General features: G+C 42.3%; 1 protein-coding gene across 2 annotated transcripts in view; it reads left to right on the plus strand.

Annotated features, from left to right (window-relative positions):
- Window positions 1–21,250, plus strand: part of VPS35L (VPS35 endosomal protein sorting factor like) — a 150,629-nt gene that overhangs the window by 126,399 nt on the left and 2,980 nt on the right. For both annotated transcript variants that reach the window (XM_054575477.1, XM_054575478.1), the window contains 3 exons: window positions 6,230–6,369; window positions 13,720–13,885; window positions 17,081–17,199. In XM_054575477.1, the coding sequence (XP_054431452.1) occupies window positions 6,230–6,369; window positions 13,720–13,885; window positions 17,081–17,199 (425 nt within the window). The remainder of the gene's footprint in view (window positions 1–6,229; window positions 6,370–13,719; window positions 13,886–17,080; window positions 17,200–21,250) is intronic.

The raw sequence follows: 21,250 nt of genomic DNA on the forward strand, positions 1-21,250 counted from the left end.
GCAAAATTGTGTCTATTAACTCTGTAAAACAAAGAAAAAAGGGAAAGGGAAAATGTGTTTGTTTCTTTAGTCTTAGGAGCACACCCAAGCTACAGGTAATATTCTTTGTCTCTGGGAAGGAGAAATGGATGGTGGGAGAAGCAGTGTTACTGTTTTTTTTTTAATGACATTTCCAAGCCTATCTTGGATAGTCTGATTCAATACATTTAAGGTGGGGGCTGGGAATATACATCGATCTAGATGCACGCGCGCATGCACACGGTCTACATCTATCTGGAGCCACATACACAAGCGCGCGGTCTGTCAGTAAAATGTCCAGCCATTGTTAGTACAAGAACAGTTTGCGCAACATAGATATAACCTGGCAGCCAAGGACAGTGGACTGGAATGCACATGTGTGAACAATGACAACTTTACTATACTAGTCAGAGGCGGCAGTAGATGCTGTTGAATGAGCACATGTACTGAGAGTGTGACTGTTGCAATCAAAATGACTGAGCCAGTAGAGCAACGAATCTACATCAGATTTTTTGTTAAGATTGAACATTCCTCTGCAGAAACTATTTGGATAATTCAGAAGGCCACAGCTGTGGGCAACGGGTGATTGGCAGCTTCATCACAACAACGCACTTGCTCGTGCATCTTGTCTCATGCTACATTTTTTGGTGAAACATCAAATCACTCAGGTGACTGAGCCCCCTTAAAGCCCATAATTTGGTGCCCTTTGACTTCTGGCTTTTCCCAAAACTAAAATCACCTTTGAAAGGAAAGAGATTTCAGACCATCGATGAGATTCAGGAAAGTACAATGGGGCACCTGATGGCAATTGGGAGAATTGTGTGAGGTCCCAAGGTGCCTATTTGAAGGGGACTGAGGTGTCATTGTCCTGTTTACAGTGTTTCTTAAATCTTGTATTTTCTTGAGAAGATATCTCTGTTTTTCAGTATGTGGCTGGATAGCCTGTGAACAGACCATGTGTGTATGTTTATAAAAAGTATAAAATAGCTTGATTAAGATATGATTAATATCTTTTGAAGTTTACAGCCAGTGTAAATGTAGTAGGCTTTTATTATATTCAGAGTTTTATGGGCATCATCACTAACTCCAGAACATATTCAGCACCCCAAAAGGAAACGTGGTACCTATTGAGCATTCACTTCCCATTCCTCTTTTTTCCAAGCCCCTGGTAACCTCTAGTCTCCTTTTGTTTCTAAGGATTTGCTTATTCTGGATAATTCATATAAGTGGAATCTTACAGAATAGGTCTTTACGCCTGGCTCCTTCTGTTTAGCATAATGACTTACAAGTTTATTCATACTATAGCATGTATAGATCATGTGGAATTGGGGGAAGTGCCAGGCTGTTTTGCAAAGTGGCTATACCATGTTACAGTTCTGACAGCAATGTTCGGGGGCCTGGAGACTTGTACTTTTAGTAAAGAACCTGGTGATTCTTATGCAGTTTTGGAAAACACCACCTCTGGGGGAGCATGGTACCTCTTGCTATGGTGGCTGTTGGCTCTCACCCAGTACCCAGCAGTGCTGCAGGATACCCTGATTACTATAGGGAACATAGCACCAAAATGCTGCTCAGCAAACCAGTCACCTCCCCAAGAAGAAGAATCTCAAACAGAACAAACTCTGGGGTGGGGCCAGACAAGCCTGAGTGGTTTCTTCATTTTACCTTTAAATTTTTAAAAATAGGATGTGAAAAAGAAACCCGGTTATCCCGTGAAACCTCAGAAGATTTAGATGGAGGAAAGAATAGCATAGGGCAATTGTGCATGTGAGTGCTTTTCTTCCTCCCAGTGGAACTATGTTATGAGTCTTCATGGTTTGGAATCTGATTTCTCCTCTTTCTTTAAGTCTTTTTTTATTTTCTAATTTTTTTTCTTTTTTTAATTTTTAAGTTATAGTTGACATTCAGTATTATGTTAGTTTCAGGTGTACAGCATAATGATTAGATATTATGATACTTATGAAGTGATTCCCCACCGTGAGTCTAGTACCCGTCTGGCACCTATATTGACTTTTTTCTGTGCTGTACTTTACATCCCCATGACTGTTCTGTAACTGCCAATTTGTACTTGTAAATCCCTTTATTTTCTTCACCCAGACTCCTAATCCTCTGTCCCCTCTGGCAGCCATCAGTTTGATCTCTGTATCCATGAGTTTGTTTCTGTTTTGTTTATTTTGTTTTTTTGATTCCACATATAAGTGAAATTACATGGTATTAGTCTTTTTCTGTCTGGCTTATTTCACTTAGCATAACGCTCATCCATGTTGTTGCAGCTGGTAAGATTTCATTCTTCTTACAGCCAAGTAATATTCCATTGTATAGGTGTACCACAACTTTTTTATCCACTTGTCCATCAATGGACATTTAGGTTGCTTCCTTATCTTGGCCATTGTAAATGAAGTGTCTTTCTTTGTCTCTTATTACTGCCTTTATTTTAAAGTCTATTTTGTCTGTTTTAAGTATTGCTACCCCAGCTCTTGTTCTTTCCATTTGCCTGAAATATGTTTTTCCATCCCTTTACTTTCAGTCTGTGTGTCTTTCGATCTAAAGTGAGTCTCTTTCTTGTAAACAGCAAATGTAAGGGTCTTGTTTTGTTATCCATTCAGCCCCCTCTTATGTCTTTTGATTGGAGTATTTAATCCATTTACATTTAAAGTAATTATTGATAGGTAGGTAGTTATTGCCATTTAATTATTCATATTTTTATCTTTTTTCTTCTTAAAGAAGACCTTTTAACATTTCTTGTAATACTGGTTCAGTGGTGATGAACACCTTTAGATTTTTCTTGTCTGGAATCTGTAGGGTTTTTTGGTTTTTTTTTTTTTTTAAACACATCTAACCTATTTTATCCTAAATTCTCTTCTGTGGCATTTAATTGCCTTCTGTGGCAGCCACAAAAGAAAGTGTTATATGATATTGACATGATTATTTTGAATTCTAGGAGGAAAAACTGTTTTCATATATAGTAAGATTTGAGTTATAATTACAAAAATGAAATTGAGAAAGATTTTATACATGGGGCAAGTCTTCTAATGATAGAAATAAAAATATGCTTTGGAACATTGCCTGGCCTTAAAGCCAGATAGCTGTTTATTTTCACTCTGTCCTTTGGATTGGGACCTGAGTGGGGCAGTTGAGGATCAGGGCAGCCAACACAAAGCTACTCCCTCTTCACTGTGGCATAATAGTAGGCACTCTCTCAGGACCACTTAGTAAGAAACACAAAAGCAGAATAAATAAATGATCTTTTAAGTTGTTTCAAGCAAAATTTTAGTTTCTTCTGAGAAAAGTTCTTTATCTTGTTTTGTTAGGGACTTAATGTTTTCACCAGAAAGCAATGCCTATAGAGCCATGGGGCAGCGGGCTTTTCAAGCAAAAGGAAGACAGCCAGGCCTGTTGGAGTCCAGGCCTGCCTGTTTGCTAAGAGGGTAATGTGTAGTTTCAGCTCTGCTCTTTTGTTTTGTTTGTTCGTTTGTATTGTGATTAAGTATACATAACATAAACTTTACCATTGAACCATTTTTAAGTGTATAATTTGGTGGCTCTAAGTACATTTACAGCACGGTGCAACCATCACCACTTTCCATTTCCAGAACCTTTCATCATCCCCCCAAAATATTTTATCTGTCAAGCACTAACTCTCCATTACCCTCTCTTTATTTTTCTTCCCTGTGAGTTTGACTACTCTAAGAATCTCATATAAGTGGAATCATATAGTATTTGTCCTTTTGTCTGACCTATGTCACTTAGCATAATGTTTTCAAGGTTTATCTGTGTTGGAGCATGTATTAATTTCATTCTTTTTTAGCACTTAATAATATTCCATTGTACGATTATGCCACATTTTGTTTATCCATTCATCTGTTGACGGACATTTGAGTTCTTTTCATCTTTTGGCTATTGTGAATAATGCTGCTATGAACCTTCATGTCCAAATACCTGTTTGAGACCCCACTTTCAGTTCATTTGGGTATATACCCAGAAGTGGAATTGCTGGGTCAAATGGTAATTCTATGTGTAACTTTTTCAGGAACCACCAAACTTATTTTCCAAGGCAACTACACCATTTTAGATTACCACCATCGGTGCACAGGAGTTCCAATTTCTCTTCATCTCTGTCAACACCATTTGTTCACTGTTTTTTTCATAGTGGCCATCCTAATGGGTATGAGATGATGTCTCCTTGTGGTTTTGATTTGCATTTAATGGTGTTGAGCATCTTTTCACATGCTTCTTGACCATATGTTATTTTCATGGAAGAAATGTCTACTCAAGTCCTTTGCACATTTTAAAAAATCAGGTTACTTGTTTATTGTTGAAATTCTTGATATATTCTGGATATAAACCCCTTATCAGATCTATGATTCCCAGACGTGTTTCTTTTTAAAAACACAAGTATGATTATGTTGCTTGGTGCTAGTGATGGCCTTTAAATTTTGCTCAACACAATCTTTTATCTTCTCTGGGTGACTTTAACTGGGCCATCACCTTTTGAGGTCATTTCCTCACTGGAAAGGGAAACAGCTGTACCTTCCCCTAGGATTGCCTATTGGTCCCCAGAATGGTGCCATTTACTACTGTCGCGGCCAAGCTAGAAGACCCTGTAACCTCTGACTCTTTTCTGAGAGGTGTATCTACCAGAGCCCCTATATTTAATCTTTGTGTTCCCAACAAGATTGAGATCAGCTGCTTCATGTGCCCCTAGACCAAGGCACATACAGGTGCCCAGTATTTAGGAGTAGATTAGTGTGAGTACTCATTCTTATCATCATACTTATGTTGTCATCTCTTGTCCCCACTTTCTCTTCTCTGCCCACAATATCCAGGAGAGCACCTCTTCTCAGTTGGCACTTAATAAATTTACTTAAAGATATGTGGTAAAGGTGTGACTGCGGGGTTCCAGAGAGACAGGCTGGGAAGGAAGCTTCCAGAGAAGAGGTAACTTCGTGCGGAAAGCTCTGAGAATAGTGCCTTTCCATAATGTGTTTTGTTTCCTTTGAAGAAGGAAGAAAAGACAAACCAGTTCTCCAGCTGCAGGCACTTGCTCTTCTCATTAAGTGTAGACCTTTATCATGTAGGGTAGGCATTGTTGTGGCCCTTGCCCCTTTGCTGGGCTGGGGGATTCTGGCTTTCATTCAGGAAACTCTCCGCCACTACTGTGTTCTCTTGATGTTGCTTGTAGCTGTTTCTGACTGAAAGTATATTTGGATCATACAAACATTCAGTCTTGTCAGGCAGTTTATAATTTCATTTGTCAGGTCTTCATTTTGTCTGTTTTGACCTTGAGACATTTTTTCACAGCTAATACTTCGGAATTTCTAGAAAGAACTCTCCATCTGCATCTTACCCCCCACTCTAATCCTTTTTCCCTGTCTCTGTCCTCCTATTGCTTACTCATTCCTATCATCTCTTCTTTTCATCTCTCCTTCTTTTCCCTCCTTTTCTTTGACCCTTTCAAGTCTTGTTTTACAGACTACTTCATACTTTCAAAAATATCTTCATTTCTTGGGTGATTCTCTGTAATTGTTATCACCTATTTAGAAATCTCGAAGATGTGTGTGTGTGTGTGTGCGCGCGCGTGCGCGCACACACACATTCGTGCATTCCTTCACATTTCTTTTGGTATTTCTTTAATAAATATGGTGTGCACTAGAGTAGATGCCGACAGACCAGAGTTTGAGACCAGCTCTAACCAATGCTGGAACCCCCTGCGCGTACGCATACACACACACACAGTTTTGGAACCAATCACTTCCCCTTCTGCACCTTATTTCCTACCTGTGAAGTGGGCTGGCCCTATGACCACACTATTCCCATATGATAAATGGGAGGGTTCAGTGAAACAGTTCAGGTTGGGCACCCTCAGCCCAGATGACTGTGATTTCGAGGCTTTTTGTAAAAATTTATCACTTTTTTCACTTAATGATCTAAAGCCAATTTGACTGATGTTCTTTGACTAAATTGCTTAAAGAAGGAAGAAGAGAAGGGAGAGATAGGAAGCTACAGCAGTGCCCTCTCACCTTAGAATGTTCCACCAAGCTAGTTATGATTTGCAGAAATCTTTTCCTAGGACCTGCCTGCTCTATTGGGTTCTCAGCATGGCCTAACTTCCATGTAATGCTCAGGACTAGCCTCAAGGCCATGTGAAGAAGAAAGAAGACCCTGCATTTTTTCAGAGTTTTCATGCATGGACTTTTCTTCTATCTTACAGCTGATGCCTTTTTCAAAGCCGCTATAAGCCTCATTCCAGAAGTCCCAAAGATGATTAATATTGATGGAAAGATGCGACCGTCGGAATCATTCCTTCTGGAGTTCCTCTGCAATTTCTTTTCTACTTTATTAGTAGTTCCGGTATGTCTCTCAGAAGAGCATTAGGTGTTGTCTTTCTTTGACCTGCCTTATAGGTGTTCTTAGTCCCAAACATGCAGGGATGTTCTGTTTGTGTGTGGGTTTTGTAGTCAGATATTTGAATTTCTCAGTGTATTTTCCATTCATTCTGTCCTGAATGTATTAGTTGAGACTCTTCAATATGATCAAGGTATTGTCATTTAGTGAGTTACGGGCTCAGGCATTAGGATCAAGATGCCCAGGATCGACTCCCAGGTCTCCCTCCTCCCTACTCTGCAGTCTTGGGTAATTATGTAACATTACTGGACTGCAGTTTCTTCATTTACAAATAGTAGTAATATTTGCATCTAAGCAAGTGAGTATGCATATATGGTTAGAACAGTGACTTGGCACATAGTAAGCACTAAAAAGGGTGGTGGTGACATTCCTTTGATGGAAGGTGCTAGAAACCAAACCATGATAGTGGAGTTATTAAGGGGGATATTTTTGGAAGGATTCTGGGATTTTCTTTGGGATATAAGAGATGAGCAGCCAAGCTTGGGCTGGAAGGAATCGGGGCCATGCCCTCAACAAGCACAAGGACTCTCACCCTAGCAGGGGCTCTTAACCGAGACTCCAGCAACTGCCTGGGTAACTAACAGGATGGCCAAGAAATTAGAGAAGAGAAAAAAAAATCACACATTTGTTTTTACAAACCTCAGTGAAATGTAACCTTTTGCTCCGTTATGAATTATAGGGAATGAGCCAGTATTTATCACAGTAGCTGGGACTTTGTCACCAGTAAAAATCACCAATATGTTCATATCACAATCCAGGAGTGAAAGATATTGCAAAAGATTGTTTATGTGCTTCTTCCCTAAAAAACACAGAATTTAGTGGCCCTATCATTAGGTTTGTTATTTAAATGTATTCACCAAGGAGTCATAGATTATAATATAACAAATAAACTGAAAAAATATTTTAATAAATGTATATTAGTATAATTGGTTTCCTTTGTAGTCTTAATGTATTTTTTTTCTGTAGGGTATTATGGGAAGCCCATCAGCCTCATCAGGCTGTGACAGGGTCCAGGCACAGAACAAGTTGTCTCTTCATGGAGCCAAATGTGTGGGAAGGATACTTGTTAAAATGCAGACTCTTGGGGCCCTCTCCAGAGACTGTTACTGTGAACCATCATCTCTGAAAGCTCCCTCATCAGTTCAAGTGTAGGTGGTCCTAGAATCACACTTTGAGAAAAACCCCTTTGAGCCCTGAAAGTAACATCTCCCATGGGGACAGAGTTCCTTTTCCGGTGATGAAAATGTCCTAAAACTGTGGTGATGATTGCACAACTCTGTGAATATACTAGCAACCATTGAATTGTGCATTTTAAATGGGCAAATTATTGGATATGTGAAACATTTCTCAGTGAAGCTGAGGAGACAAAAGTGACTCAGCTCCCACAACTTTCCCAACTTAAGATCTCAAGATTTCCAGACAAAGGATGGCAGGTTGGGCTTGACTCTTGACTTCATGTTTTCAAATCTCCTTCTTAGCACTTTATAATCAATTTCTCTCTTTTTGGGGGTAGTTCAGAAGGCTGACCTTATGCATTGTTATATAAGGGACTGGAGCATCCATGGATTTTTGTATCCTTGGGGGTCCTGGAACCAGAACCTGGTAGATACCGAGGGGCTTTTTTGGGGGAGTCAAGAGTTATATGCTGATTTTCTACTGTCCTTCGCAAAAAAAACCCTTTGTCAATTTTCAGTTCTACAATCCTCCCCAAAGCTGTACAAGGTGAGAGTCCTTGAACCTTTTCCACTTAAGGAAACCTACAGCTGGAGAGACCATGCAGCTTGCCCGAGATCATACAGCTAATAAGCATCAGAGCTGGGATGTGAACCCAGATTTGTGCTACTCCAGAGCCTGTCCTGCAGGATCTGAGAAATGTTTGCAGTGTGCTGTATTTCTTGGGGTCATTGAGCCTTAGTACCTTATCCCTCCTGTGGGATGCAGCATTCATAACTGCTGGTAGTCTGTGCAGATGCTGGAGATATTCAGCCTGAATAGACAGGGCTGAGTTCTGAGTGAGCTCAGAAGCCCCAGATGAATAACATGTGAGACACGGCTGCTATGAGTTGGTTTAGCCTGAAAACGTATCCTATATCTCCCTTTTATCTGATTCAAATTGTTACCTTTCATGTCACAGCTTTTATTTTTAATTAAAAAAAAAATTATTGTTGCTTTAACTGGGTAGCTCAGTTGGTTGGAGTGTCATGCTGTACACCAACAAGTTGCAGATTTGATCTCTGGCCAGGGTATGTGGGGAGGCATCTGATCAATGATGTTTCTCTCTCTGTCCTCTCTCCCTTCCTCTCTCTCTAAAATTAGTAAAACATATCCTCAGGTGAGGATTAAAAAACATTTTAGTGTTGTAAGGACAGTTAACATGAGATTTACCCTCTTAACTCATTTTTAAGTGCACAGTACATGTTGTTGACTCTAGACACAATGTTGTACTGCAGATCTAGAACTTACTCCTATTGCTTAACTGAAGCTTTAAGCTCATTGATTAGTAACTCCCCATTTCTTCTTCCTCACCCTGCTCTTGGCAACCACTTTTCTATTCTTTGCTTCTATGAACTGACTAGTTTACATGTTTTATATAAGTGGAATTGAAGTTTTTGTCTTTCTGTGATTGGCTTATTTTACTTAGCATTATGTCCTCAAGGTTTATTTATGTGGTCATATGTGACAGCAGTTTCCTTCTTTTTAAGGATTTCATTGTGTTTTTCATGTCCTTTATTCCATTTATGTATCAGTAGGCATTTAGGTTATTTCCACACCTTGGCAAATTGTGAATAGTGTAGTAATGAACATGTGAGTAGTTAATGCCTCTTTGAGATCCTGATTTCAGTTATTTTGGGTAAATACTTACAGATGGGATTGCTGGGTCATAATGTAGTTCTAATTTTAGTTTTGTGAGGAACTTTCATACTGTTTTCCTGAGTTGCTGTACCATTTCGCATGCCTATCAGTAGTGTAAAAGGCATTTTAAAGGATGAGTTTGTAAAGCTTTGACACATTTTATTTGCTGACAATAAAATTCAAGTTATTTTGGCCCAAATGGGATACCTGACCCCTTTATTCATATTTATAAATGCAGAAATAAACATTCCCCCAGGACAGCACTCTCTCCTCAGCCTGCAGAAGTACTTTAGAAACATTTCGAAGCATTCTGCCTTGGTGTTAGTTGCCGTTAGCCTTTGAGTGGAGTGTAGAACAACCTCTATGTAATTAAACCAATGCGTTTCTTTTAACGGCATTGGATAAGACAAGGAAAGTAGGATTGATTGAACAAGTTCAGTGTTACCACTTCAGAAGCCTGGTTTTGATTCAGTAAAAATTTGTAGGCAATGGAAATGTTATTACCATCCATTTCCTGGCACTGATCACGTAGGGCACAGCAGGGAAATGTATTTTCTACTTCTTATCCTTGTGAAAAGGTCCAACCACGAGCATAGCATAACATGATGTCCAGGCAATAAGCTTCATTCATTCCATCTGTCCTGCAAACATATCTTGATCTGGGAATTGAGGAGTGACAAGAGAGATATGTCCTTGCACTCAAAAGACAGAAACCAAGCAAAAGATACACACTTTACTACAGTTGTATAAAGTGCTGTAGAGAACTACAGGGAGCTGTCAGAACTTCCAATTTGAAGGGGACTGGGTAGAAGTGTTCCCTGAGAAAGTGCCACTTGAGCTGAAATCCAAAGGAAGACTAGTAAGTAAGTATAGAGGGAAAGGAGAAGGCTTTGAGATGGGAAGGGGCACTGTGCAATGGAGGGGCCAGGAGAGAGCTGCTACAACTAGTTCAAATGGGGAAGCTAGAGACCCATGAGGGGCTCGAGCTGGCAGAACTAATGGGCTGCTTCTGCAGGGCCAGATAGCTCCACAGATGGTAAGCTGGTTCTGGACAGCCTCAAATCCTGCCCTCCTGCCCCTCCATTTTCCCCCAGTGCCCCTCTTTCCCTAAGAGCTCTTCCTTCCTCCCCCACACCCTTGTTCTGGCTCCTTTTCTAAAGGACTTTATTACTTAATTAACCAACACTTACATGCTTCTTACAATGGGCCAGTCAGCAGTTCACAAATATTCACTCCAAACAAGCCTATTATTGCTTGTATTTCACAGAAGCAGACACTGGCAGACTCTGCTTCCACCAGAGTCACCAGTCATTAAGTGGCCAAGACAGTTCAAAGCCAGGATGTCCGTGCTCATCGCTGTTTCCTCTGCTATTTCTCATCTAGGTTTTCCTGGGAAATTTATCAATTCTAGGGTATCATCCCTTCTCTCATGGAGTGACATTTAATAGAAATATTCCCTCATACTAGGGACCCAAAGGGATGTTACAAATGGTGGGAGCCAGGCCCCATCTGTGCAGCTGGAGGGGAGATTTGAGTCCCTTCCAGGGGCTCCTTGCGAGCCTCCTCTTAAGCATTGTTCGCTGTGTCAGAGAGGCAGCCTTGGCAGGGACACCTGGGGGAACCTTTCCCACTCAGATTGCCAGCTGAATCCAGGGATTGTTTTTTCTTGTCTTTTGAAAAAAAAGTCTGTGTTTCCCTTGCTTCAGTTGCTGGCACTAAGCCATTAAAAGTACATATTCTTTTAAAAAAAATGTTACAGCCACTGGAGCATGGATATCATGTGGAAATTTTTTTCCTCATACAGAGGGTTGGAAATAATCTTTTTTGTCTTAGGTTATGAACAAAAGCTCAAGGAAGTGCAAACCTTCTTAACTGCAAACCTTTACCTCTTCTCCTTCTTCCACTTTTTTGAATGTGTGTTGAATGATCTCTCTTGATATTTATGGTAATTTGTGTTGAAATTAAGCTACTGGAACATTCAGATTTTGTCTCTTTCCAAGGCAGGTCATTAAATAAAATGTATTTTTGAACATACACATAGCAGAACAAAATAGCCTAGTTAGAAACAGCTGTCAGCAAAGAAAGGCAGCAGTAAATTGCCAGCTGAGATGGATGCTATAAACAGAAGGCAGACCATGGTGTGGGCATTTCTGATGCATATAGTTTAGAACTGCAGACTTTTGAAGTCATGTGTCCTCTTTCTTGCCAATATTATAACAGCAATTACTGTAGATGTTAACAGCTGTACAAACCATCTCAGTACACCTCCACTCTCATTCTCACCCACTAGAAGTATTGCTGCTGTATATACATTGGATTTGCTGGTCGTTAATGCTTGGTTATAGCGTTTCTTGTACTCCAGGTCTGTGTTCAAAATAGCTGACTCTCCCTCAATTAGCCAGCTCCATTAAGTCAGAGACATGCCAGCACATCTAGCAGAGAGGCAGTATACATACAGTATTAGTTATTAGGAATGCCTGCTCTGGAGCCAGACTTGCCGCAGCCCAAATCTTGGTTTCCCCAAGTATCATCAGTGTGACCTTGGGCTACTTAAACCTCTCTGTGGCCAAGTTCCCATCTGTGAAATGGCGGGGCGGGGGGGGCAAGGGGGGCCGGGGCGCGGTCACAATATCATAATACTGTCTTTCTGGGACATAGAGAGGCTATGGTAGCTAAGATAGCTACCATAAAAGTTGGCTACTGTTATTTGTTTTTATATTTACCTCAGTTTCTGGCACATAGAAGGTACTCAAAAAATGTAATCCATTCAACATTATGTACCAGTGCCTGCTGTGTGCCCAACACTATCCCAGGAACCAGGATGGGGCACCATTCACATTGTGTTCCCTGGGCAGTCCTGGAAGTGTGTTATTGGCAAACATGACAGATAAAATCTCTGTCCTCCTGAAAGTTATAGGCTAGAATGAGAGAGAGAGAGATAAATAGATAAACCAAGAGATATTATTGGGTAGTTCACTGAAGGAATAAACAAGATCCCTTCAGATGGTGAAACTGCTCTGGAAAAGAAAACAGGATGATTTGAGATAAAGAGAAAAGGAGGGGGTCCGGGAGCTCTGGATCATCAGGGAAGGTCTTGTTGAGGAGTTAACATGTAAGATAAGATTTAGAGGCTTCCATGGAGTCAACCTGGCCTTGATAGTCTTGCAGATAAAGATTCCAACAGAGGGCACAGTAGGGCCTGAGGCTAGAACATCACGTGTGCGTGTGAGCTGTCCCCTATAGCATTTTTCCATCTGACCTGTCTGGGAGACTGGTCAGTGGGGACTTCATCACCTGGTCTTTTTCTGGCTTCCAACTCCTTCAGCCATCCGGTGGTACCTGCGGCAGATTGGAAAGCAGGAGGACATTGAGGCTGGGGTATTTACAGTCTGGGCCACGGTTTGGTAATGGCTTGGTTCCTGCAGCCACGGCCACAGCTCTTGCAGGCTGCCTCCTCCAGCTGCAGTTCTTGCATAATCTAGTAATGTTGCTTCCCACTGTGTGCTTTCAGCCCAAGGATAGTGATGGTTACCTGCTATTGCCAGGCCCTGGGTGCCGCCCAAGTTCCCTTCATCTTGCCCACATCTTTATAAATAATTCTTTACTAAACAGTCCTCATTTAACCTTTGAGTGTGCCTTGTGTCCTGGTAGACCCCTGGGCCCCTGATTGGTCCAGCTGGTCCCAGGAGTCTTAAAGGGATGGCTAGAGTAAGTGAGGGGCAAGGGGCAAGGGGCATCGGCTAGGTCAGCAAGGTGGTGGCAGCAGGAGCTAGACATGTGTTCTCAGTGGGAGAAGTCTCTGGAGAGTGTTAAGCAGGGGAGCCACATAATCATATATATTTTTTTGGAATTGTATTGAAGTGGAAATTTTTTTTTTTTTATCCCAGCACTCTTTTTCAATTCAGTTTAGTTTCTGAGGAATGCCTTTATAAGCTTTGTGACTGTCTTTTGGGTTTTTCTTCTCCCAAAAGAGAGTCCTCAATTTAGCTGTTAATGTTGCTGAATGCCCTACCTAGTGAGGCTTTTTTAAAATCAGTGCCTCGGGGTGACAGCGATCATTTGGGGGGCTTACATGAAGTAGGTGGCTTCTGCTTTGAGACCTGTAATCTTGTTTTTGTATTTGGAAGAACAGGACATTTTATGACTCGGTACATGAGAACAGGATTGTAATTTTGGAAACAGGCCATGAAGCTAATAGGTAACTTTGCTCTCTCATTCTGGAACCCAAAAAAGGGGGCTCTCGAAGTTTGTCTCCAAGACCGCAATGTATTGATGAGTGGGATTAATGACATTTTGTCACGTTTCTCTCTATTGTTTAACCATCTCATTCTTCAATTTCTCTACAGCTGCTAAAGGGAAGAACTTGGGTTTCTGTCTTGTTTTGTTTTTTTCTCCCACTTCATATCTAGGAATATTTATACTTTTTTTTTGATCCTCCACTAGGATCATCCTGAACATGGAGTCCTGTTTCTGGTTCGAGAGCTTCTCAACGTGATCCAAGACTATACCTGGGAGGACAGTAGTGATGATAAAATCCGCATCTATACCTATGTCCTGCACCTCCTATCCGCCATGAGTCAGGAGACCTACCTCTACCATGTAGACAAAGGTAGTCAGGTCACTTCCCACCAAAGTGCACTGTGTTGAATTTCATGAAAGTCAAAGTTAAATGTTTTCATTTTCTTTTATATAATCCACCTTGTGTCTTACCTACCGTGAACTTCTAGTCCAGAGTCTCTCTAGATTTGCCCAGTGTAAGAATTACCTGGAACAAATCTTAATACAGAATTCAGAGCCCCATCTGTTCCTTCTAAATTAATCCCCCAGAAGAGACCTGAGGATCTGTATCTATAACAGACATCCAAGATTTGAAAATCAGATGAATTCAGAGAATCCCTCTTTTGGGTTGGTGCTGTCTTTGGTGTTCTAGAGAATAACCTAGGATGGTGGTTAAGCATACACATGCATGAGCTGAAGCATCTATCTGCCATGACATCCCAGGCCTATTCTTAACCACAATTTCAGGCAGGCCCTGGTATGCTACTTTTACCCATTACTTTAAATGAAGTTCAGCAAGTCCCTAGATCAGGCGCTCAGGAGGAAGGAGATGGCCTTGGGTGGCCCCCATGTACTACCAGCCATTTTGAACTTACTGCAACTCCAGTACTTGCAAGAGACTGAGTGTGTTTGATGTGGAAGGGAAGAAGTGTTCCATACACTGACTGTTTGCTTACTGACTATGCAGATAAGAGTGTATCTAGTGGGAAGAGTACAGTCTATGATGCTGCTGTGAAGCCAGCATAGCCCCTTCACTCCTAAAATGCCACCTGCCAGGCCCTTGAAGCATTCAGGGTTGTGACCCCTAGGACAGACAGATGCAGAGATTGTGGGCTATTTTCAGTGGCCATTTGCCAGAGATATCGTTTTTCCCCAGGTCTGGACCCTCAGGCTCATTGTACTCTCTGGCCTTAGCAGTTTCCTCCTAATTCTAAAAGTCACCCTTCCTCCCTCCCTCTTATAACCACTAAGTGTTAATGTAGACACTCCCTACTCCTGACTCCTTTGTTCACTTTCTCTAGTAAAGTCACTGTGGATCTTGCTAATGCCCGAATTCCATCCCAAGTCTAGATTTTAGGATCCTGTACCCCCTGTTTCATCCCCACCTGACATTTAGCACACACCGTTGTGACTGCCTGTTTTCTCATCTGCATCTGCTCAATAGACTGAGAGCTCTGATAGGGCAGGGACCAGGTTGGCTTTGTTCCCCACTGGGTCCCTAACCAGCTTTGGCTGATTGGCCATAGGGAGCTTTTAGACCTTCTCTCTTCTCCAGTGTTGGGCTAATCAGAAAGAGAATAGAGTTCAGCCTAGAGTCAGACTGGAAATTTATGCCAGGAAGAATTCTGATCTTCAGCAGACACATGGGATATTGCTTCACCAGGTGCAGTTTTGCTGTAAAGTCAGGTGGTGAGTGGCTGAATCCAATTTTTTTGCCCTTTACAAGAGTAAGTGCCACCCTCCTCATGGTGGAAAGTCGTGACAGATTCTAGAGCAGTCTTAGAAATTCTGGGACAGATCCTTGTGGCCTAGGGCCTTTCCCTACCAACCTGGTGTTGGAGGAGTAATTGCAAAGCACATAGCCAGCCAAGAAAGTATTTCCTTGAAGGGTCCCCACAGACAAACACTTGAGCACTGGATTAAAGAGTACCTACAGACAGATGCTGAGGATCACAGAGACTTACTCTGCTCTTCACTTTCAGGCAGTACCTGTACACCCTGCTTATAAATAGTGGGGGGGGGGGGGGAGAGAGAGAGAGAGAGTTGTAGAGAGAGCAAGTGTGAGGGCAGGCCCAGAAGTATCATAATGGCATCAAATGCTGATTCTAGGGGTGAGATTGCCTCCAGTGTACTATTTCTCCAACTTTCCTATAGTCTTGACATTTATTTTTTAAAAATTAAAAGGTAGGCCAAGAAGAACACAGCAAATTATATTCCCACAGAACACATTTTATTAAAAAAAAGTTCCTAAACCACAAAGCGGATTAGTGCCTTGTGTGTGGCCACGCATACACCACCACCCCCTCCCAAGGCACCAGCATAGCCTCTGGTTTATCAAATGTCACCACACCTGGGACAATGGCCCAAATTTTAGGCTTCTACCATGTCAGAAGCAGCAAAGAGCTGCCACTACCCTTTCCCTCTTCTTGACCACATGGTACCTGCTGCTGGTGCTACAAAGGTTTCTCTCTGCAGTCTGGGTTCTCCACTGAATGGTGTTCCTGAGAGCACTGTTTATTCATTCCAGGTTGAAATAATGGTGCTTGGCCACATCCAAGTTGCATGAAAGGGGGAGTAAGCTCACATAGACGTGTAGGGAACAAGTAGACTCTGCAAGGCAGGGTTGTCGTGTCATTATGGACCCTAAACTTAACAGCAGCCCTGCCCAGTCCCCAGTCCCAAACAAAGAAGGGAAAGAAAACAACTGAAGCGTCACAGCAGGGACCAGTTAAATACATACAACAGCATACTGCTCAGCTGTTACAAATCAAGCAGCAGCTCTGTATATACTGATATGGAAATAGTTCCAAGTACTTCAAGTCAAAAACGCAAAGTGAAAAACAGCATGCTGTGTGTTCTCCTTTCTTAACCCAGAGGTCAAGCTGTGTGTACAATAAGGAGGGAGGTCCAACTCAGGCCATTCTTGCCAGCTGATTGTGCCCCAGGTGGCGGCTGTCACAGGAGGTGCCCAAGCAGAGACGTTTTCAAAGACATTCCAGTTTGCCAGTAGGCATCCAGAACTTCAGGGTTGATCTGAGGGATTTTGAGGGATGACAAGGTAGACAGTTGGGTGCAGTGCCTAACAGCTTAGGCTTCAGAATGGGACTTCTTGGTTCTGGATACTAGCTGGGAATACCTCTGAGCCTGTTTCCTCATCTGTCAAAGGGAGATGTTAATGTCATCTCTTTCCCATAACCATGCTGGTTATGAGGCCATGCAGTAACATGTTGAAAGCATTTAGCCCAGTGCTTGGGACAATGGAAACACTCAGTATTGGCCACTGCTCTGATGCTCATCATGATTCTTGACGTCCCCTTCCACACCCTGGTCTCTGGCTCCATCTGTCCAGAAGGCCAGGTATTTTCTCTGTGATTCAGAAGGCTCCAAGCCCAGTGGGAAATTTTGGTTGTTTCCACTTGCTCTGCCATGATTTCCTGCCATCTGCTGACACCGTGAGCCACAGGACTGCCTCTCCTTGGCCATGATAGCCTTAGTAATGTCTCTCTGCTCTTGTTTGTTCCATCAGTCGACTCCAATGACAGCCTCTACGGGGGAGATTCCAAGTTTCTAACTGAAAACAACAAGCTGTGTGAGACAGCAATGGCGCAAGTCCTGGAGCATCTGAAGACCCTGGCCAAGGATGACGTAGGTGCCCTCTATCATCCCCTACCCTGCTGCTTGCTCGCTCTGAATGCATGTGTGTCCAGAGTAGGCGGATGTTAGTTCATTCTGGAAAGGAAACTTTCACATGACTAATTTGTTCACATGCACACTGTGGGTAGAGGGCTATGGAACCTTAGCTTCTGCTCTTTGCCTGCCTGCCAGGTTCCCCTGGCCGTCTTCTGTATCCTTGTCCCCTAAGATTACAAAGGAATTAAAAAAATTCCTACTGCCCAATGACCTCATAGCCATCATAACATCATAGCACATTGCATCACTCGTGTTTGTGGTGATTCTGGTATAAACAAACCTGCTGTGCTGCTAGTCATATAAAAGTGTTGTATACCATATTTTTAGTGTACCTTCTCTAGTTCACATATGTTTACATTCATAATTACCATTTTGTTATAATTGCCTGCAGTATTCAGTACATTACATACTGTACACACTTGCAGCCCGGGACCACTAGGCTCTGCCATATAGGTGTGTAGCAGGCTGTGACATCCAGATGTGTGTGAGTACACTCTGATGCTCACCAACAAAATTGCCTAATGATATGTTTCTTAGAACATATCCTCATCATTAAAACATGTGATTGTCCCAGTTCTCTTACCTAGTTTTGCTGACCATGGCTTCCATTTTTTTCAGCTTCAATGCAAATATGTGGGTGACATGTGGATCCCAGACACCCCGGCTCAGGTTGGCAGAGATGCGTGGTTGTCCAGACACTGTATTAAGGCTGATTCCTGTAGATAGTCAAGGTTGGGGAGGTTGTAATGCCTTAGTGGTCAAAACCAATGCCTGACTTTTCTCTACATCCTTCCCGTGGGTCTGCTGGTGCCGTTCATAATGGTGTAGCATGCTCTTCACTGCCCTGAGCTGTCTGCCCAACCTGATGGCCCATTCCTGATCTCTTCCTGGCAGGCCATTTTTCCCCCCTCACTCTCCTCCCCCTCACTTCCCCTTTCCAAAGCCAAAATGGATTTCAGACTGCTTGGCTCCCATTGGCCTTCGGTCTCTCCCCGTCCTTGCTGGGCCTTCCACCCTTTCCTGTCCTTTTCCTGGAGTCTTTTGCATTCCTAGGTTTTGCTCCCACACCTCCCACCCCATCAAACCCTTTGAAGACAAAATAAGATCAAACTGGATTTTAATGCTTTCTTGTTTTCAGGACTCTATAAAATACCACCATTGCCCTCAACCCCATTCCCACCCCACCAAGAAACCTTAAGATCATACAGCTGTGGATGTACACAGGTATGCCTACATATATGCACATGTCCTGGGTTCCCATTTTCCTAGCAGTATTCAAGCAAGTGCTGGAGAGTGGGAATTTTTTTTTCTCTTTTTTCCTGAACTTCATTCCCTGGGGGCCTCTGCCAAGGTCAGGGACACTGCCCAAAGGGCCAGCCTTTGGGTTAGCAATCTGAAGGGCAGAGGAAAACCACAGTTCCACCGCTTCCCAGGGCCTGAGTGGCACACAGCTCTCTCTCAAGGAGGGAAGGATGGAAAGGAAGGGAAGGAAGGATTTGTGGGTGTGTCCCACAGACCCTGGGACACTCAATGAATGCATGGAGGGCACTTGGCTGTCAGTGTAAGTGGCATCCTCTCCCGCAACTGGAAGGCCTTTTTCAAACACATGCAAACTCTCCGTGAGGTTTAAAGACCCAGCTTTTCTTTTTCCACAGGTTGTTTTCAGGAGAGCCCTTTCTTCCTACAGCAGAAATGGAGTGTCCTTTGCCTCAGTCTGCCCTTGTTACATTAATTAGACTCCCCTCTGCTCCCCACTGCCATGAAAAATTCTTAGTGCCATTCTCTGATTTAAAAAAAAAAAAAAATTGGCTCTGGCTCCAGCTTCTAGCCAACAACCTTATAGAAAGAACAGGGCTCTGTGTATCGCAGTCAAATATTGTCACATGGTTTGAAAACACATTTTTCACTCATGCAACTGGCTGGATCTAATCAGAGGAAGCAGTGACAGCATAAATGACCATAGCCTAGGACCCTCAAGCTCACAAGAGAAAGCCCAGAACCCCATAACTCGGAACTATTTTTATGTAATATTGACCTCTTTCTCTTGGGGGGAGGAGGCATTGATGGTGGTAAAGACTCTGAAACAGAATTCTAAGAAGAGTAAAGCTGGACTGTTTCAGAAGACCATTTGAACTTGCCCAAATGCCAGGGATGTTCAGTGAAAATGTCTGTTCATATATGCACATGTAGTAGAAAAATATGAGTGAACTAAGCTAAATAGAACAAGTCATCCTTCATTGACCAGTATGTGAAATTCACAGGTGACACAGCATGACGGGGGCTTCAAAGGTGGAATACTCTAGAGTCTGATTCCCTGGTAGAGCTGGTCAGGTTTCTTTCCACTCGGTGGGGAACAAAGCTTCATGATATTGGAACACCCCAGGGCTGATGCTGATTCCAAGTGTCTCATCTCTTAGCGCTGGTCACAGCCCTGCTTCCAAAATTGCCCGCTAGATCCATGTAAAGGAGCCAGCTCTGTTTTAATCACAAGCTTTATAAAGTTGTTCCCTTGGGTGTGGTGAAGCTGGGAACCATGCCAGATCCTTTGAAAAGCATGAAGAATGAAAAGCAGCTTTTTTCTATGTGACACCTCAGTGGGGAGAGGATGGGGCTCAGGGTCTATCTATATTTGGTTCCTTTAGTGATTGTAGTTCTGGGACTTTGCATATTGGCTGGCATGCCTTCGCTTGCCTCAGATCCATCTCTGATGATTTCATTTTTCTTCCCAGGTTCCGAATTGGGGCAGAACTATACTGTCTGATTAAACAAAGAGCACAGAGCAGGCAGTTGCCAGTCAGTTCACAAGTCTTGTGTCAGATATAGAAGGGCTGAGTCTCTTCATGGGCACTCAGCCACCCTTACTCAACTGTGGTCAAAGCTGCTTATTGTTTTCTCCACTAAATGGCTTTATTTTTATATATATATATATATATATATATATATATATATATATATATATATTTTAATGTTTGATTGGAGTTGACATATAATACTATATTAGGTTCAGACATACAACATAATGATTAGCCATTAAGTGATCTCCTCGGGTGGTGTGTCTAATATCTACCTGGCACCATATATAGTTACTACAATATTATTGACTTTATTCCCTATGTTATACTTTACATCCCATGACTATTTTGTAACTGCAGATTTGTACTTCTTAATCTCTTCGCCTTCTTCACCCAGCCCTTCCATCTGCTTGTTCTCTTTTACGAGTCTTTTTCTGTTTTGTTTGTTCATTTATTTTTTAGACTTCACATGTAAGAAATCATATGGTATTTCTTTCTCTGACTTATTTCACTTAGCATAATATCCTCTAGGTCAATCCATGTTGTCACAAATGCTAAGAGTTCATTCTTTTTTTTATGGCTGAGTAATATTCCATTTTGTACATGTACCACCTCTTCTTTATCCACTTGTGTATTGATGGGCACTTGAGTTGCTTCCCTATTTGGCTATTGTGAATAATGCTACAGCGAACATAGGGGTGAATGTATCTTTTCACATTAGTGTATTTGGATAAATACCCAGAAGCGGGATTGCTGGATCATGTGGTCGTTCTGTTCATTTTCTGGGGAACCTCTGATCTTTTTCCATAGTAGCTGCACCAATTTGCAATCCCCCTTTTCTTCACATCCTCACAACCATTTGATTGTTGATTTATTGATGACAGTCATTGTGACGGGTGTGTGATGTGTGATTAAAACTTCAGTGTGGTTTTAATTTGTATTTTTCTGATTAGTGATGTTGAGCATCTTTTCATATGTCTATTGGCCATCTGGATGTCCTCTAAAGCTGTGGTCCCCAACCTTTTTGGCACCATGGACTGGTTTGGTAGAAGATGAGGGGTGGGGGGACAAGAGGTGGAGCTCAGGCGCGCTTGGCTTGTGGCCTGGTTCCTGACAGGCTGAGGACCTATATGGCCTATCGATCTATGGCCTGGGGGTTGGGGACCCCTGCTCTAGAGAAATGTCTACTTTATTGTTAAGTTGTATGAGTTCTT

Source organism: Pteronotus mesoamericanus, unplaced genomic scaffold, assembly GCF_021234165.1.
Source record: "Pteronotus mesoamericanus isolate MK-2021 breed Mesoamerican mustached bat unplaced genomic scaffold, CSHL_Meso_final contig_301, whole genome shotgun sequence".
Lineage (NCBI taxonomy): Eukaryota > Metazoa > Chordata > Mammalia > Chiroptera > Mormoopidae > Pteronotus > Pteronotus mesoamericanus.